General features: G+C 43.7%; 1 protein-coding gene across 3 annotated transcripts in view; it reads left to right on the plus strand.

Moving 5' to 3' along the window:
- The window catches only part of cog5 (component of oligomeric golgi complex 5), a 157,756-nt gene that overhangs the window by 95,021 nt on the left and 46,922 nt on the right, over window positions 1-15,813 (plus strand). For all 3 annotated transcript variants that reach the window (XM_076721821.1, XM_076721822.1, XM_076721823.1), the window contains one exon: window positions 7,514-7,718. In XM_076721821.1, the coding sequence (XP_076577936.1) occupies window positions 7,514-7,718 (205 nt within the window). The remainder of the gene's footprint in view (window positions 1-7,513; window positions 7,719-15,813) is intronic.

The following is a 15,813-nucleotide window of genomic DNA, read 5'->3' on the forward strand; positions in this document are numbered from 1 at the left end:
GTTTGGAAATATTTCAGATAATCGAGATTTGCTGAAATGGATTCTGTGTAATACCTTGAATCGTATAAGCTGCAGCTTGGCACAAGGAAATTTGTTATAAATACTGGATATTAATGATTTCTGAGTAGGCTTAAGGGTCATCCCAGGATTGCTTAGCAGGAAGAGAAGGGTAACATGAGAAAAGAGAGGATGCACAATGTCTAATTTGAAAGTAAAGAAAAAGATGAGTTGTAGGTAAATTAAAATCTGTGGATAGGTCGGAAAAAGCAGCAAAAGTGCCGTCTTTATAGAGGTCAAGTCTAGGTTTCAAGTCTACACCATAACAGTTCTGGAGACTGAAGCCAGTAAGTCCATTTATGTATATGTGCTGACCAATAGTATAGAAGAGAGTTGGGTAAGGCAAGGCCACGATTAGCCTTGCCTTACCTTACTCTGGGGGCCTTACCATTCCACAAGAAGGAAATAACAGCTTGATCTAATGATTTACAAAAGTGTTTGGGCAAAAACAAGGGAATGCACTGAAACAAAAAAGAAATCTAGGTAGGACATTCATCTTCACTACATTAATTCTACCAATCAAGGATAGAGGGAGAGATGAGCTTGAAAGGAATATCAGACTGCAGAAGTGCTAGGGCTAGAAAATTTACAGGATAACATTCACTCTTCAAGACGTTAATTTTATAACCTGAAAAGGAACCTAATCTCTCCAGAATAGATAAAATTGGTGGAATGCTAGTCATTGGATCTGATACATATCAAAGAAGATCATCTGCATAAAGAGACTATTTTAATTCTGAGCCAGATCGGGTATTATTAGTTTTGACACTGGCCTGGGGAGCGGCATATAAGAGTCTAATCCAGGATATAAACCTGTCCCCTAGGCCAAATTTCTGCAGTACTTCGAAAAGATATTGCCATTCCACCCGATCAAACACCTTCTCTGCGTCGATCGAGATTACTGCTTCAGGGACTGAAGTGGAGTGATCAGAGAAAACTACATTTAAAAGGGTTCAAACATTAAAAAACAGCTGACGCCCTTTAATGAAGCTGTTCTGTTCCTCTGATATGATTAAAGGAAGAACCTTTTCAAGATGAGTTGCTAATACTTTATCCAAAATCTTAATGTTGACATTGAGAAGTGACAGAGGCCTGTAAGAGGAACAAGACATAGGGTCCTTACCCTTCTTTAACAGAAGGGATATGGACGCCTGGGTTAGAGTTGGGGGCAACAAACCAAGATCTAAAGAGTCATTATAAATGGAGCAATGGAGGGGGGCTAGTTTATTGATAAACTTCTTAAAAAATTCAACAGTAAATCCATCTGGGCCCGATGCTTTATAATTTTGCATGACTTTGATAGAGAGCATAATTTCTTCCAAACTTAAAGGAGCATTAGGCACATTTACTGTAATGGGATCGACTGCGGGGATGTTGAGATTTTGAAAAAAAGAAGTCATTTCTGCTGTGTCTGATGATTCTGGTTCATAAAGAGAGGAGTAAAAATTCTTGAATATGTCATTGATGGATGTGGGATCGGAGACAGGTTTGCCAGAGGCATCTTTAATTTGCTTAATAAATCCAGACATTGTTTGGCGTTTCAGCTGGTGGGCCAAGAGCCTATTTGGCTTACCACCATGTTCGTAATAAGTAGCTCGGGAGCGTAACAGAAGTCGTTCAGCATCCATTGTTGTAAGAAGGTCTAACTCCATGTGCAGGTTGTGACGCTGTTTAGCTAAACTCTGACATGGGTTAATAGCATTTTGGCTATCAATATCCATAATATTAGTTAGAAGTTCATTTAATCGTGCCTTTTGGCTTCTGTTACGGTGTGCTGAATAGGAAATAATTTAGCCACGCAGATATGCTTTGAGCGATTCCCATAACAATGAATAAGAGATGTATCATTTTTGTTAATGGTTATAAAATCTTCAATTGAGGACATAATAAAGGCACTGAATGAATCATCAGACAAAAGCAGAGGATTAAACCTCCAGGGTGAAAGGAAAGGGGGTCGTTCCGAAAATATTATATTGAGACTAAGAGGCACATGATCAGATATGACAATTGAATGATACTCAAAGAGGTCACTTTGGGAATTAGAGAAACATCAATAAAAAATGTTCTCTGCCTGGATTATAAAATCTCCAGGGATCTACGAACCTATTCTGTAGCATAAAATCCGAAATTGACTTAGACATAGCGGACTGGGTAAGACTACGAGGTTGAGAACGGTCTAAGGTTGGGTTTATAACACAATTCAAATCCAAAAATCCACCTTTAACATTCCAGCTCAAAAATCTGATCAAAGATCTAATGTCTGAGTTAGAGCGATTAGTGTCAGTCATCTGAGTTTTAACATTGAGGTTTAGTAGGAGATAAAAAAGGAGAGGTACATGAAAAAAATCCCCCACGTAAACAAAAAAAAAAAGGGAAAGGGTAATAATGAGACTGGAAAAAAGGATAAAAAACACAGACACACAATCCCCAGAATGCCCACAACCCACCCAAACCCATCATGCACATTAAGTGTTCCCATCCCCAAACGATGGGAATAGCAGTGCACGCTCCGACAGGAGCCATCCTCAGAGTGATGCTTACGGCTATGTAGCTAGAGCTAACTGGTGAAGCCCTGCAGAGCACTAGATTTCAAACATAAACTAGAAGGCACTACAAATACGCGAATACACTGGCACAATAACTATTGACGATGAGATAAAATTAAAAGGATGGAGGAAATAATAATAATTTGCCACACATAACCACAGGTAGATACTGCCTTAGGTAAGAATAATAAATCACAAAACGGGGAGGAGAGGCAGATGATCCCAATAATAATAGTGCATACCTTTAAGAAAAACTTAAAAGGTATAGAGACTCGGGCTTTTCAACCTACTATCCACTCCCACCTAGATTAATAGGAAAATAAAGCGCAAGTGTGACAGACTAACAAACACACTGAAAGCAGCACGAGCCCGTGCCGTCTTGGGAGTGTAGGGAAGACGTCATATTTCGTACCTTAATCTGCTGTAGCTCTCTCGCTTTCCTGAGAATAGGGTTAGGGTTAGCTCCCTCCCAAGCGCGAAGTACGGTGGCCGGGAGGTGCAAACCAACATTACAAAATCTGAGACAATTTAACATTTTGGAAAACAAATTAACAAGACGTGAAACACATTTACAAGTGCCGAGACAAATTTACAAGTGGCGAAACAAATTTACATTTTGGAAAACAAATTAACAAGACGTGAAACACATTTACAAGTGGCGAGACAAATTTACAAGTGGCGAAACAAATTTACATTTCAGAAAACAAATTAACAAATACAATCTACCGGAAAGGGAACGTCCCAAATACGGGGTTGACCCGGAAGTGATAACGGGAGCGGGTCAGTTCGATTTGTTGATGTTTTCAATAGACGGAGATGGACAGAGACCGAGTCATGTTTTGCCTGTTTTGTGGCAAACACATGAGCCAATTAACACGGTTTTGTTTTTCGTGTACTGTATGCACTGCTCTAACATATCTGGTCCGCCGGTCTGGTCCATGCCTCTTAAACACTGTAACGACCGACCACACGAAAAACAAAACCGCGTTAATCGGCTCATATGTTGTCCACAAAACAGGCAAAACATGACTCGGTCTCTGTCCATCTCCGTCCATTGAAAATGTCAACAACTCGAATTGACCCGCTTCCGTTATCACTTCCGGGTCAACCCGGTATTTGGGACGTTCCCTTTCCGGTAGATTGTATTTGTTAATTTGTTTTCTGAAATGTAAATTTGTTTCGTCACTTGTAAATTTGTCTCGGCACTTGTAAAAGTGTTTCGTGTCTTGTTAATTTGTTTTCCAAAATGTAAATTTGTTTCGGGAATTGTAAATGTGTTATGGTAATGTAATGTTGTTTTATGATATGTAAAAATGTTTTCCAAAACGTAATTTTGTCTCACAGTTTGTAATGTTGATTTGCACTTCCCGGCCACCGTAGCGAAGGCCTCCATCAGCAGCTTAGACACACCTGCAGAAGACGCAGCAGCAGAGTCGTCCTCTGGGACACCGATGATCCGAATATTCTGACGGCGCTATCTGGACTCCAGATCCTCACACTTGCCCCCTAACTTCACCATTTCCTTAGTCAAATATTCCACTTTAGTTTGAAAGGACAAAATTTCATTGGTGCTAGTAGACAGAGACTGCTCCATCTCTGCCACAGTGCTCAAAAGCCCAACGAGGTTTTGCTGCACAGCAGATATGCTGGAGGATAATTCACTTTTCATAGCGAGCAGCTCAGTCTTGATTGAAGAAAGATTTTCACCCAGGGCTGCCTGTAGTTCTATTCTAAATATAGCAGTGACATCTTCACGGAGAGTGGAAAACAGCTCTGTTTTAAGTGAGGTGATGTCCGTCAGCATGGGCTGTGTATTGCTAGCCTCCAGCGATGAAGTGGACTCAATACAGTGCGTGGAGGCATTGTGGGGAATAGGCCGCAGGTGAGTCTGAATAGTGTTTCCTCCTTTGTTAACCTTTGGCGGCATTATGCGAGTTGAAATCAGAAGCGACCTTGTTTAAGAAAAGTTATAACAAGAAGCTGAACCTTAAAAAAAAAATAGAAGAAAGTGCCTTAAAGCATGTGGAAAAATAAACTCTGCAGGAGCTCTCCGCCATGCGACTTATGCCATGATTCGCTGAGCTGGAAGTCCTGTACAGCTGTTTACTGGGGGAACCATTGGTAATTAGAGCTGGGAGTAATGTGCTGATTAGAACAAGAGAGCAACACAGTTACACGTGCAGCTCTGATACAGAAGTTCAACAGGGGACGAGTCCTGCAGTCTCCCGTGTAAGAAAAGAAAACAAAATACTTGTTCTTTTGTGTCCAGTTTTCCTTGTATGAATTTTGTTATGGTAATCTTGTGTTATTTTAAGATTAAATTGGACAACCCTAGATCTGTTCTTATCGTAGTAGTGAAATCATACAAGTTGCAGACAGATCATTAATTTATTTTCATACTACTGAAGAACAAGAGCTCATTAACAACAGAACAGGAACAAAACACACTGTTTTGATGTCAAAGCTTTGCGACTCAGATTCTTGTGATCCATCCATACGACGAAGGGCTGCTCTGTTCTCTAGAACCATGTCTCTATTCCTCCAACTCCAGTTCTGTGGGGGAGAGACGACGAGAAAAGAAAAGCACAAGGGTGCAAGCTGTTCTTCGAACCCACCTGCTGAGACAGCACTGTCCCCAACTTGTTATCTGAAGCATCCACCTCAAGAATAAATTGTTTGTTAGGGTCAGGCTGTACTTGTGCCCCTAGTTTATGCCAATAATATGGTAAGCAAGTAGGTCCAATTTAGTAAAGACGGCAGCTTTGTGGAGAGACTCAAGCAGAATTCATCAAGGGTCTTTATGGTAACGTCATTCAGACCCTGTAAATCAATACATGGTCTGAGGTCTTATCCTTTTTAACCACAAAGAATAACCCTGCCCCAAGAGGTGAAGAGGAGGGTTTAATAATACCCGCTGCTAATGAGTCTTTTATGTATTGCTCCATTGCCTCTCTTTCGGGACACAACAGGTTGTATAGCCCACTGGTGGGGAGAGGAGCACTCGGAAGAAGGTTAATGGAACAGTCATAGGGCCGATACAGATGTAGTGACAGAGCAAGCTCCTTACTTAGCACCTCACAGAGATCTTGATATGCAGAGGGAACACTGGAGAGGTCTGGGGGACGGACGGACAAAGAGCTGGAGGCTCCCCCTGCCGGAAAAATAGCTGAACGGAGACAGAGTGAATGACCTTAGGAACTTCAACCCATATCCTGTGGAGGCACTCAGCAGGTGACAAACAAGCCCTCCCCAGTTGCATGGGCTCGTCCTCCACAGGGCATTTGGGAGGCGGCAGTGGTGGGTCGGCTCTGACTGAGGGCTCGGAAGGTGAAGGATGACTGGAGTGTGGACCGCCACTCCTAAATGAATGTAGAGGAAACACTGGAGTAACTTCATCACTCACTCAATTGAATAAATTTTATGTAGTAGTGTTTATCAGGCTGACCCCGCTTTGCTCTGATCCAGCCAAAAAACATAAGGGACATATTCCATCACCAGGAGCAAAAGGCAGTCCTTTTTCCTAAGCCTATGCCATAAGGGCCTCTGAGTGTTACAGAATCTCTGATTCTGAGTAAGACAAAGAAAAAATACAGTCACAGCAAAGTTTGTATTTTATGAGTGCCTCAGTTGTATTACTTCAATGTTGGATATGTTAGTGCTCTACATTCATTGACTGGTACTTCTTGCTTTGCTGGAATAATACAATATTTTATCAAAGCCTTTATTCATATTCATTCTCACTGTGAGATTAGAAAATTAATCTTGATCTGAAGTACAGAGTGGTCAGCCTTGCTTGGCATAAAGATTTGATGCAGGGGGAAACCGCTAGCCTGACTCTGTCCAAAGTTCAAAAATACACCTACCTTCTAAAGCTCAGTAAATCTAGTTAATATCTAATTTGCTCAAACAGAAAATGTTAAAATGTTGCATCTCAGTGAGGTTGCCAGAGTTGTCACCATCATATATGGCAACCCAGACTGTGCCTGAACAGAAGTCCTGAAACCACAGATTGTTGTTTTTACATTTTTATTGTGTTTTGTTTGTGTTTGTGTGTCAAATGCACAAGATGCAATGCATTAATTATTAAGCTTTTGGTATTTTTTAACTTTGGACATAGCCAAACTAGCCGTTTGCCCTTTGTCCCCAGTATTTGCTGAGCAAGCCACATCATGACTTCAACTGTGTACTTAATAATGCACAGATTTGGGATTGATATCAATCTTCTGATATTACTCACAAATACTATATGACTAGCTATTCCTTTGTTTGGAAATTGAATGAGAGACTTATCCATCATGATAGGTGGATGGATAGGCCCACCTCAGCTGACGTGCTGAAGTAAGCATGTCGTCTCATTTTGTGTTTCCTGTTGTTTGCATTAGTAGCGCACATCTGTCGCTTTTGCTTGTCTGAGTGTAATTTCTCTGTCTTTTGTTACAGCGGTTTATTATCTGCTATTTAAAGTAACATTAGTTCTGCTCAAGCACTAACGACTGCAAATTTTACTTGTCTACTCACTTGTCTGCTCTGCTAGCAACACCAGATTAGCCTAGCAGCTAGCAATGGCTTCTCTCTCTCCCTCACACTCTCCGGCTTTCTCCTGCCTGGTGTGTCAGATGTTTAGCTACTCCTCTGCCTCCTTTAGTGATGCTGGTATATGTAATAAATGCAGTTTATTTGGTGAGTTGGAGGGGAGGCTGAGTGAATTGGAGGCGTGGCTCCGCACCATGGAAACTGAATCATTAGCTGTAGTTAGCCAGGCCCCCTTATTATATTCTAAAAATTAAGAATCCTTAAAAAATAATTAGAAACACATTTTTCTTTTTGACTATACACTCAATGCTTTACTAAATTATCATATGTAAAAAAAAGCTATTTCCTCACTGTGTGTGTCTTTTTTCTCTCATTAGCCTCGTCTTTCCTGAAGCAGGCGTTTGAAGGAGAGTATCCTAAGTTGCTGCGACTGTACAATGAGCTGTGGCGGCGCCTACAGCTGTACAGTGCCACCCTGCAAGGAGTGCTGACAAGCAGCAGAGGGATGGACACATCTCTCGACATTACCAGCACAGAAAGAGACAGTCAAGACCTCTTCACACACTGCAAACAGGACTACAAGTAAGACGACACAAAGACAGCAACACAGTTAGTGTCACTTGAGGGTGTGATCGCGCTTGTGACCTGTGAAATATGGTGGAAAGCTTTATTTTGGATCATAATTGTGCTTTGGTTTCAGTTACAAGTGAAAAAGCATTTGTAATAATGTTAATAAAAGACAAAGATAAAGACAAAACAAACATACGTATGTATAAATATACTGTACACGTGTGTATATATGTGTGTGTGTGTGTGTGTGTGTATACGTATATATATACACACATATATACACACACACACACACACACACACATATATATATATATATATATATATATATATATATATAAAAACTTCCCTAGGTTGTTTTTTCTTTTTTTAATTTTTCAAACTTAAAAAAAAGGAGCCAGAATGAATTTCAGACACTTCAAAATCATTAACACCCCTTTAGCTTCTCCTTCTCTAAAAGGTTATTTCCATTCAGCATGGATGGAAGTGGAAATAACGGGAGCAGAATTACAGTTTTGTTCCAGAAACACTTTTAAGTGACACAAAATACAGCAACTGGTATTCCCAGGATAAAGTGCGATTAAAAAGGAGACGTGACATTTTGGGAGAGTCGGCTGCTCGGCAGGATCACTCTCCAGAGCGACATATGTGTGTGTGTATATATATATATGTATACATGTATATACGTATATACGTATGTATATACATATGTATACACATGTATATACACATATATATATACATATATGTATATATATACGTGTGTGCCCAGGGTGCTTTGCTTTTCTAAATGGGGTTTGTAGCAATCTCTGAATGTGGTGTAGCAGTAATCCAGGATCTGCTCTACTCTGGCAGGAAAAGTGATTTACTGGTAGTAAAATGGGAGAACTTTCTTATATTGGCTCTGTTGAAGATGCCCAAAACAATGAATGCAACCTTTGGGTTTCACTTCTCCAGTCCATTTCCAATCCTATATAGCTCGTCCAGGGCTAAAGATATATCAACCTGTGGGGGGATGTAAACAGCTGTTAGGAGGACTCAGCTGAACTCTCTGGCGAGGTACAAGGGACAAACAGCAGTTCCTAATGTCCTGTGCACACAACTCATCTAGCTTGTTGTCCAGAGACTGAACATTAGCAAGCAGAATGCTGGGCAGTAGCGGTTTGTTATTTCACTGTCAGGTTCTGCATGTCTGGGAATTTTTGTCTTATCTTAGTCAAAGAAAACTTCACTACTACACAACTACTTCTGGTCTAGCCCTCTGATGCATGAATTATTAAAAAGCCTTGGTCAAGTTTTTTTTCTGAAGTGTTTTTATTCTTCTCAGGACATGAAAAAAACTTTTTTTTTCTCCAAAAATATGATTTTTTTCATAAAGTTACAGACATGTCCAATCCAGTGGACTACATGCGCCTGAGCACTCAACATAAAACATTGTGAACTTACTGTAAAAATGAATTAACTTGTGTTCTATTGTAAATATACAAACACTTGTTTCTTTTTATGCTTTGAAAAACATTTCAACAATTTTGGGGAATTTCAACACTGTATAGGCGCAGTGTTTAGGCCTGAATAAGAAAACCAATGACACTCATAGCCGTGAATCTTACGCCTGAATGTGTCAAACCATCTCCAACAGGAGAAACATTATTGTGAGTCTCCACAGTTCTATAAGAATGCAGGACAGTATTACCAAGCCCTTATATTAGCATGTTGGAAGAGAACACAAACTAACATTTTAGTCTCTGCATCTCCGAACACTTCTATGTTCATCACACCTAGGCTGTATGAAAGTTTGCAAAGCATCCAGGGCACAGTGGTACACAGCATTGCATGCAGATGTATTTGGTCTTCCGTTTGCATTCAGCATCATGGCATCTGTTTGCATTTTTCACCTCGGTTAGTTGGGGCCAGTGATATCCTGTGCCAAACCTGACCTCACAGGCTACTTTGGTGACTGCTCTCCGCTTCATGGGTTGTGGGGTCCCACTGGGTCTTCCTCTTTTGCTTTGCTGGAGGGTGCCACTATTTATCAGTGCATGAGCCACAGAAGCTTTGAAGAGGAGGAGTCTTCTTTTCCAAACCAGACATCAGGTAGAGGCACCAAGCATTTACAATGGTCACATCCAAAAAATGAAAAAACACTCAGATGTACCACCTCTTGTTTCGACGTCTGTGGGGGTACATTGCCAGACATTGGTCAACAAGATCAACCCCACCCATGTGTTGATTGTAAAGGGCCACAGAGAAGGGTTTTTGGACCATCATCATCGTTTTTTCCTTCTTGACCCATCTGTTGGCAACATCTTCAGGGGACTGGCCAGCACAGGACGAGACCATGTGGATGACTGAACTGTCGAGCCAACGTGTGACAGTGATGTTTGCATTATTGCTGACAGCAGAGCAAGCTCCTTTGCCCATTTCTTTCAGTTATTTTTCACTCTTGAGTTTCTGATTTGCTCCCTTCAGCCTGTTTGCTCTGCATGTACCTGTGCCATAGATGCCTTGGTCTTTCAAGGCCTCGATGAGTGGACTGCTGCAGAAGAAGTTATCAAAAACACCTTGTGATTTTTGTGTTTTATGTCATCACAAAGACGCATCACCACATCTCCAGCCATTCCCAATCCACTGATGCGACCACTACTTGCAGAGCCTTGGTACACTTTGAATCTATTCATATAGCCTGAGGTTCCTGCCCTCACCCACACTTTCACTCCCCAGGGTTTGGGCTTTTTTGGTATGTATTGTTTGGTGGACAGTAGGCCTTTGAAAGGAACGATCTGCTCATCAACTGACTGAAATTCCTCGGGGTCTGCTGCTGCCTTGAATGTCTCCTGAAGTGCACTTAGCAATGTTCTTATTTTGAAGAGCCTATCTGTGTTCGCTGGCTGGTAAGTCAAGTTATCCACAAAGTGCAGGTATCTCAGGATTTGCTCATATCTGTTTACAGACATGGCATTTGCAATTATTCCAAGATGAAGGCCATCCCCACCAGACCAGTACATTCGTGCCCTAGGATACCGAATATACCCCATGATCAGGTTGAAAAAAATGTGAATTTCTTCCCCTGTCACTGACAGATTTTCTTTCCCTTTCTGGAGAGCATACAAGTTGGTGTTGCGCACTATATCATCAATGAGATCTGCTGGAAACAGATGTCTGAAGAAATCTATGGGATCTCTTCCCTCCACATTCAATTTACACTGTTCTAGAAAAGGAGGCAAGTCTCCATCAAAGTCATTGTCTTAGACTTTCCAGATATTTTTGTGGGCTTGAGTATGGTCAGGTGCCATGTGCCCATCTTCCACAGCTCCCTGATCATGCTGACCTTCCTCTGCATCCTGCCCCTCATCATCCTCCCTTTCTGCATCCTGCCTGTCTGTATCTCCATAATCCTCAGCTCCTATGTCTCTGTTCTTCTCTGGCAGCCACTCATCATCACTGTTGTCACTACACTCATCATCACTGTCCTCATCATCACTGGAGCTGGAAGGAATTTCCTGGACTATTCTGTGGGCTGCCTTATTCTTTGCTGCATTTGAAGTCTGCAAAATATGCTAAAATAATTATTATAGTAACACAAACTACAGCTAATCTGCACAAAAATATATATTTTAAATGAATAGCTTATAAATATAACAGCACTGACTTATAACCAAAACAGTCATAAGAAACAGTGAAGCACTTATATGACTTGTGTTAAAAAATATACTGGGTGATGCATGATGTCCACTTCATTGGACACATGGTTAATCAGAATTTTCTACATATTGGACATAAAAATTATCATATTCCAAACAGATGATATCCTTCCTTAGATGTTACTGTATATCATCATATATCATCTATGCTCTTCCAGCATAGAAGGATTGACAGGATATGCTAGCAGTGGTCGGCAGGGGTGGCCCTTTGTTGGCCATCTTGGATTCAGAGAGAATTTACTTGAATTTACTGGCAGTTACACCGACTGACCACTGAATTGACCTCAATGGAGTATGGTAGCAGAGAGCACTCTAGAGGCTGATATGCAGTTCCACCATAGAAACCAATGCATTAAAGAGAAAGTTACTTTTTAGTAGCTGTCCACCGCAGTGACTGCTATGCACCAGAGGGCTAGTGATTTGGTGGTGTCAATTTAAGGCATATGTCCAGATTCATTTTGATGGACTGTATGGTAAATGGACTGTATTTATATAGCGCTTTTGTAGTCTGACGACCACTCAAAGCTGTTGTACAGCACAAGTCTGCATTTACCCATTGCACTCACACGATGGTGGCTAGGCCACCGGCTCATTCACACACACTCACACACAAGGCCAGGGATCGAAACACAGATGCTATGATAACTGGACGACTGCTCTCTCTCAAATTCACTTTGATGGTAATGTGAAGGACGAATAAAACACGCCAACAAGATGTATGGCATTTAGCCAGTTAGCTCACTAGTTTCAGATTGAAACTGCAACTGCAGCTTTAAAGAACCGTGCAGTTTAGCTGAAATATCAGCATTTCCCATACAGATTGTCTTGCTGCAGTTTCACATTGGCACCTGTAAACCAATGTAAACCAACCATATAAATGACACTTGGGACACTGACCAACACACACACATACCAGTGTGTAACCGGTACGCAAGCTGCTGCCTCTCTCTCTCTCTCTCTCTCTCTCTCTCTCTCTCTCTCTCTCTCTCTCTCATACACACACTTGACTGTGCTGTACTAGTGTAGTCCTGATAATATGGGCAGCACAGGGATTTAAACTGCTGCATTGAAAAAAAGCATCTTTAATTTTTCTTTTCCTTTTTTTCAATGAAACTTTGGTAAAGTTTTTATTTTTTTAAACTGCACTTTTTCACTGCTGCCTGTGAGCGCATAAACAGCACATTGTCTACGCTACAGACGAGACACCAACAGGCCCTCTTTCTCATCTCTGGGGACTTCAATAACGCCTCTCTCTCTGCCACTCTCCCCAACTTCACACAGCATGTAAACTGCCACACAAGGGACAATAAAACTCTGGACCTTCTGTATGCTAATGTCAGGGACACATACACCTCCACCCCCCTCCCCCCTCTAACCCTCACCTAACCCTTTTAACACCACTGACTGGGACATACTGTGCAGCTCTCATGGGGAGGACATTGACAGTCTGACTCACTGCATCAAGGACTATATCAACTTCTGTGTGGAAAACACTGTGCCATCCAAGAGAGTGTTGGTGTTTTCCCAACAACAAGCCCTGGGTGACCCCTGAACTGAAGGCTCTGCTAAATGAGAAGAAGAGGGCCTTCATCTCAGGGGACAAGGAGGAGCTTCGGAGAGTACAGTGGGAGCTGAAGTATAACATCAGGAGGTGTAAGAAAAACTACAGAGGGAAACTGGAGCAGCGCCTGGAGAAGAACAATGTCCGAGATGTGTGGAGAGGTCTGAGACATATCTCGGGCCATGGCAAAAGTGGGGATGGACAAGCCACTACTGGAGATCAGGCCTAGGCAAATGAGTTAAACTTGTTTTTTAACAGATTTGACTCTGCCCCCACTCCAGCCCCCTCTCACTGGGGCCCCACTTCTTCAAACCTCTCCAGGCCAGTTGTTTCCCCTCAGCTGCAGTCCTTAACACCTCAGCTCCCCTCAGACCACTCTGCACCAACCCCCATTGTCATCAAGGTCCCCCCACCACCACCACCTACAGCTCTGGACTACCCCCCACAGTCACCCCCCTCTCGATCACTATGGACCAGGTGAGGTTGGAGCTCAGGAAGACAAAGGCCAGGAAAGCCACAGACCCAGACGCCATCAGCTCCAGGGTGCTCAGGGAGTGTACAGACCAGCTCAGTCAGGTGGTTCTGTACATGTTCAACCTGAGCCTCAGTCTGGAGAGAGTCCCAGTCCTGTGGAAGATCTCTTGCGTGGTGCCGGTTCCAAAAACAGCCCATCCCGGGAAACCAAGCCACTACAGACCTGTCGCCCTGACCTCCCACCTCATGAAGACCATGGAGAGGATCATCCTCGGCCATCTCCGTGCCCAGGTGAACTCTGCGCTGGACCCACTGCAGTTCTCATATCGACCTGGCATCGGGGTGAATGACGCCGTCACCTATCTGCTACACCGGGCCCTGTCTCACCTGAAGTCCCCCGGGAGCACTGTTAGAGTCATGTTTTTTGACTTCTCCAGTGCTTTCAACACCATCCAGCCGTCAGTGCTGCGGGGGAAAATGGAAGCGGCTGGTGTGGACCAGCAGCTGGCTGCATGGACCATCGACTACCTCACTGACCGACCGCAGTACGTGAGGCTACATAGCTGTGTGTCAGATGTGGTAGTCAGTAGCACAGGGGCCCCCCAGGGAACGGTGCTGTCACCGTTCCTTTTCGCCCTCTGCACCTCGGACTTCATGTGCAACTCCACCCTCTGTCATTTGCAGAAATTCTCTGATGACAGTGCCATTGTTGGCTGTGTGTCAGAGGAGGATCCTGCTAAGATGGCGGCGCGTGCAGACGCAGCGGCTCATGGCTCCCGTGTTTATGTTTTTGTTTGTTTGTTTTTACTCATTTCTATGTTCACCACTCTTCTGGAAGCTCTCACACAGTACAGCAGGTCCAAACTGTGGAACTTTGGGGTACAGTTCGGACTCCACACACCCCCTAAACTGAACTTTATTCCATCGGAGCTGTTACGGACTCCAGAGCCCACCACCATCCCCCCACTGCTGCCTAGGAGACGGAGGAGGCACCGTAAACAAAAGAGGGGCAAGAGAGCCGGCTTGCGTGCTAGGCTACAAGCTAACCCTCACAGACCGGCGCTCCCCAGTCTCTTCCTCACTAACGCCAGGTCTCTCGCCAACAAAATCGACGAGGTCCGTCTAAGGATTGTCTCTTGCCGGATGGACAGCTGTGTGACCGTTGTCACAGAGACCCGGCTGGACAATAACATCCCGGGCACAGCAGTGGAGCTAGCAGGGCGCTCTCTGTATCGGGCGGACAGGTCTGCAGCTTTGGGTAAGAGTAGAGGCGGGGGTTTGGCGCTATACGTACACAATGCCTGGTGTACAGCTACACACACCGTCGGCACATTCTGCTCTCCTGATTTGGAATACCTGGTGGTGAAATGCCAACCGTTCAAGCTGGTTAGAGAACTCTCGTCCATTGTTATTGTGGCCGCCTACATCCCACCGCGGGCTAATGCTAAGCTAGCATTAGAGGAGCTGTACTGCCTAATCAGCGGGCAGATGAACGACAACCCGGAGGCGGCTGTGATTGTGGCGGGAGATTTTAATCATGTCGAACTGAAGGCAGTGTTTCCCAAATTTCACAAGTATATAGACTTTCCTACCAGAGACAATAACATTTTGGATCAGTTCTACTGTAACATCCCTGCTGCTTACAAGGCTGCAGCAGCTCCACACCTGGGCATGTCAGACCACATCTCAGTGGAACTGATTCCTGCATACAAGCCTCTGGCCTGCAGAACAAAGCCAACCACCAAGACAGTACAGGTATGGACTGTGGAGGCCTCCTCTGCACTTCAGGACTGCTTTGAGCACACAGACTGGAGTGTGTTCAGTGAAGGGGCAGACCTGGAGGAGTATACATCATCTGTATTGTCCTACGTTCAGTTCTGCACTGATGCTGTCCTCCCTGTTAAGACCATCTCAGTGTTTCCCAACCAGAAACCATGGCTGGACAGCACAGTACGGTCCCTGCTGAAAGCCCGGGACACCGCCTACAGATCTGGAGATAGGCTGGCTCATAGCAGGGCTCGAGCAGAGCTGAAGAAAGGAATTAAGCAGGCCAAGCTCCGGTATAAACAGAAAAGTGAAGACCACTTCAATAACAACAACCCCCGGAACATGTGGAGAGGCATCAGAACCATGACAGACTACAAGTCCAGCACTCAGCTCGCCAGCCACGACTCCACTCTGCCTGACACCTTAAACAGCTTCTTTGCTCGCTTTGACACGTGAGGCAGCAGAGAAGCTACACATCTACCCCAGCTGGAGGAGCAGCACCAGCCCCTCGTCCTACAACAGCACCAGGTGACATCCACTCTGAGGAGGATCAACACCCGCAAAGCTACAAGACCGGATAAGGTGTCAGGCCAGACTCTGAGAA

This window comes from Chaetodon auriga, chromosome 22, assembly GCF_051107435.1.
Source record: "Chaetodon auriga isolate fChaAug3 chromosome 22, fChaAug3.hap1, whole genome shotgun sequence".
NCBI classification, from domain to species: Eukaryota; Metazoa; Chordata; class Actinopteri; order Chaetodontiformes; family Chaetodontidae; genus Chaetodon; species Chaetodon auriga.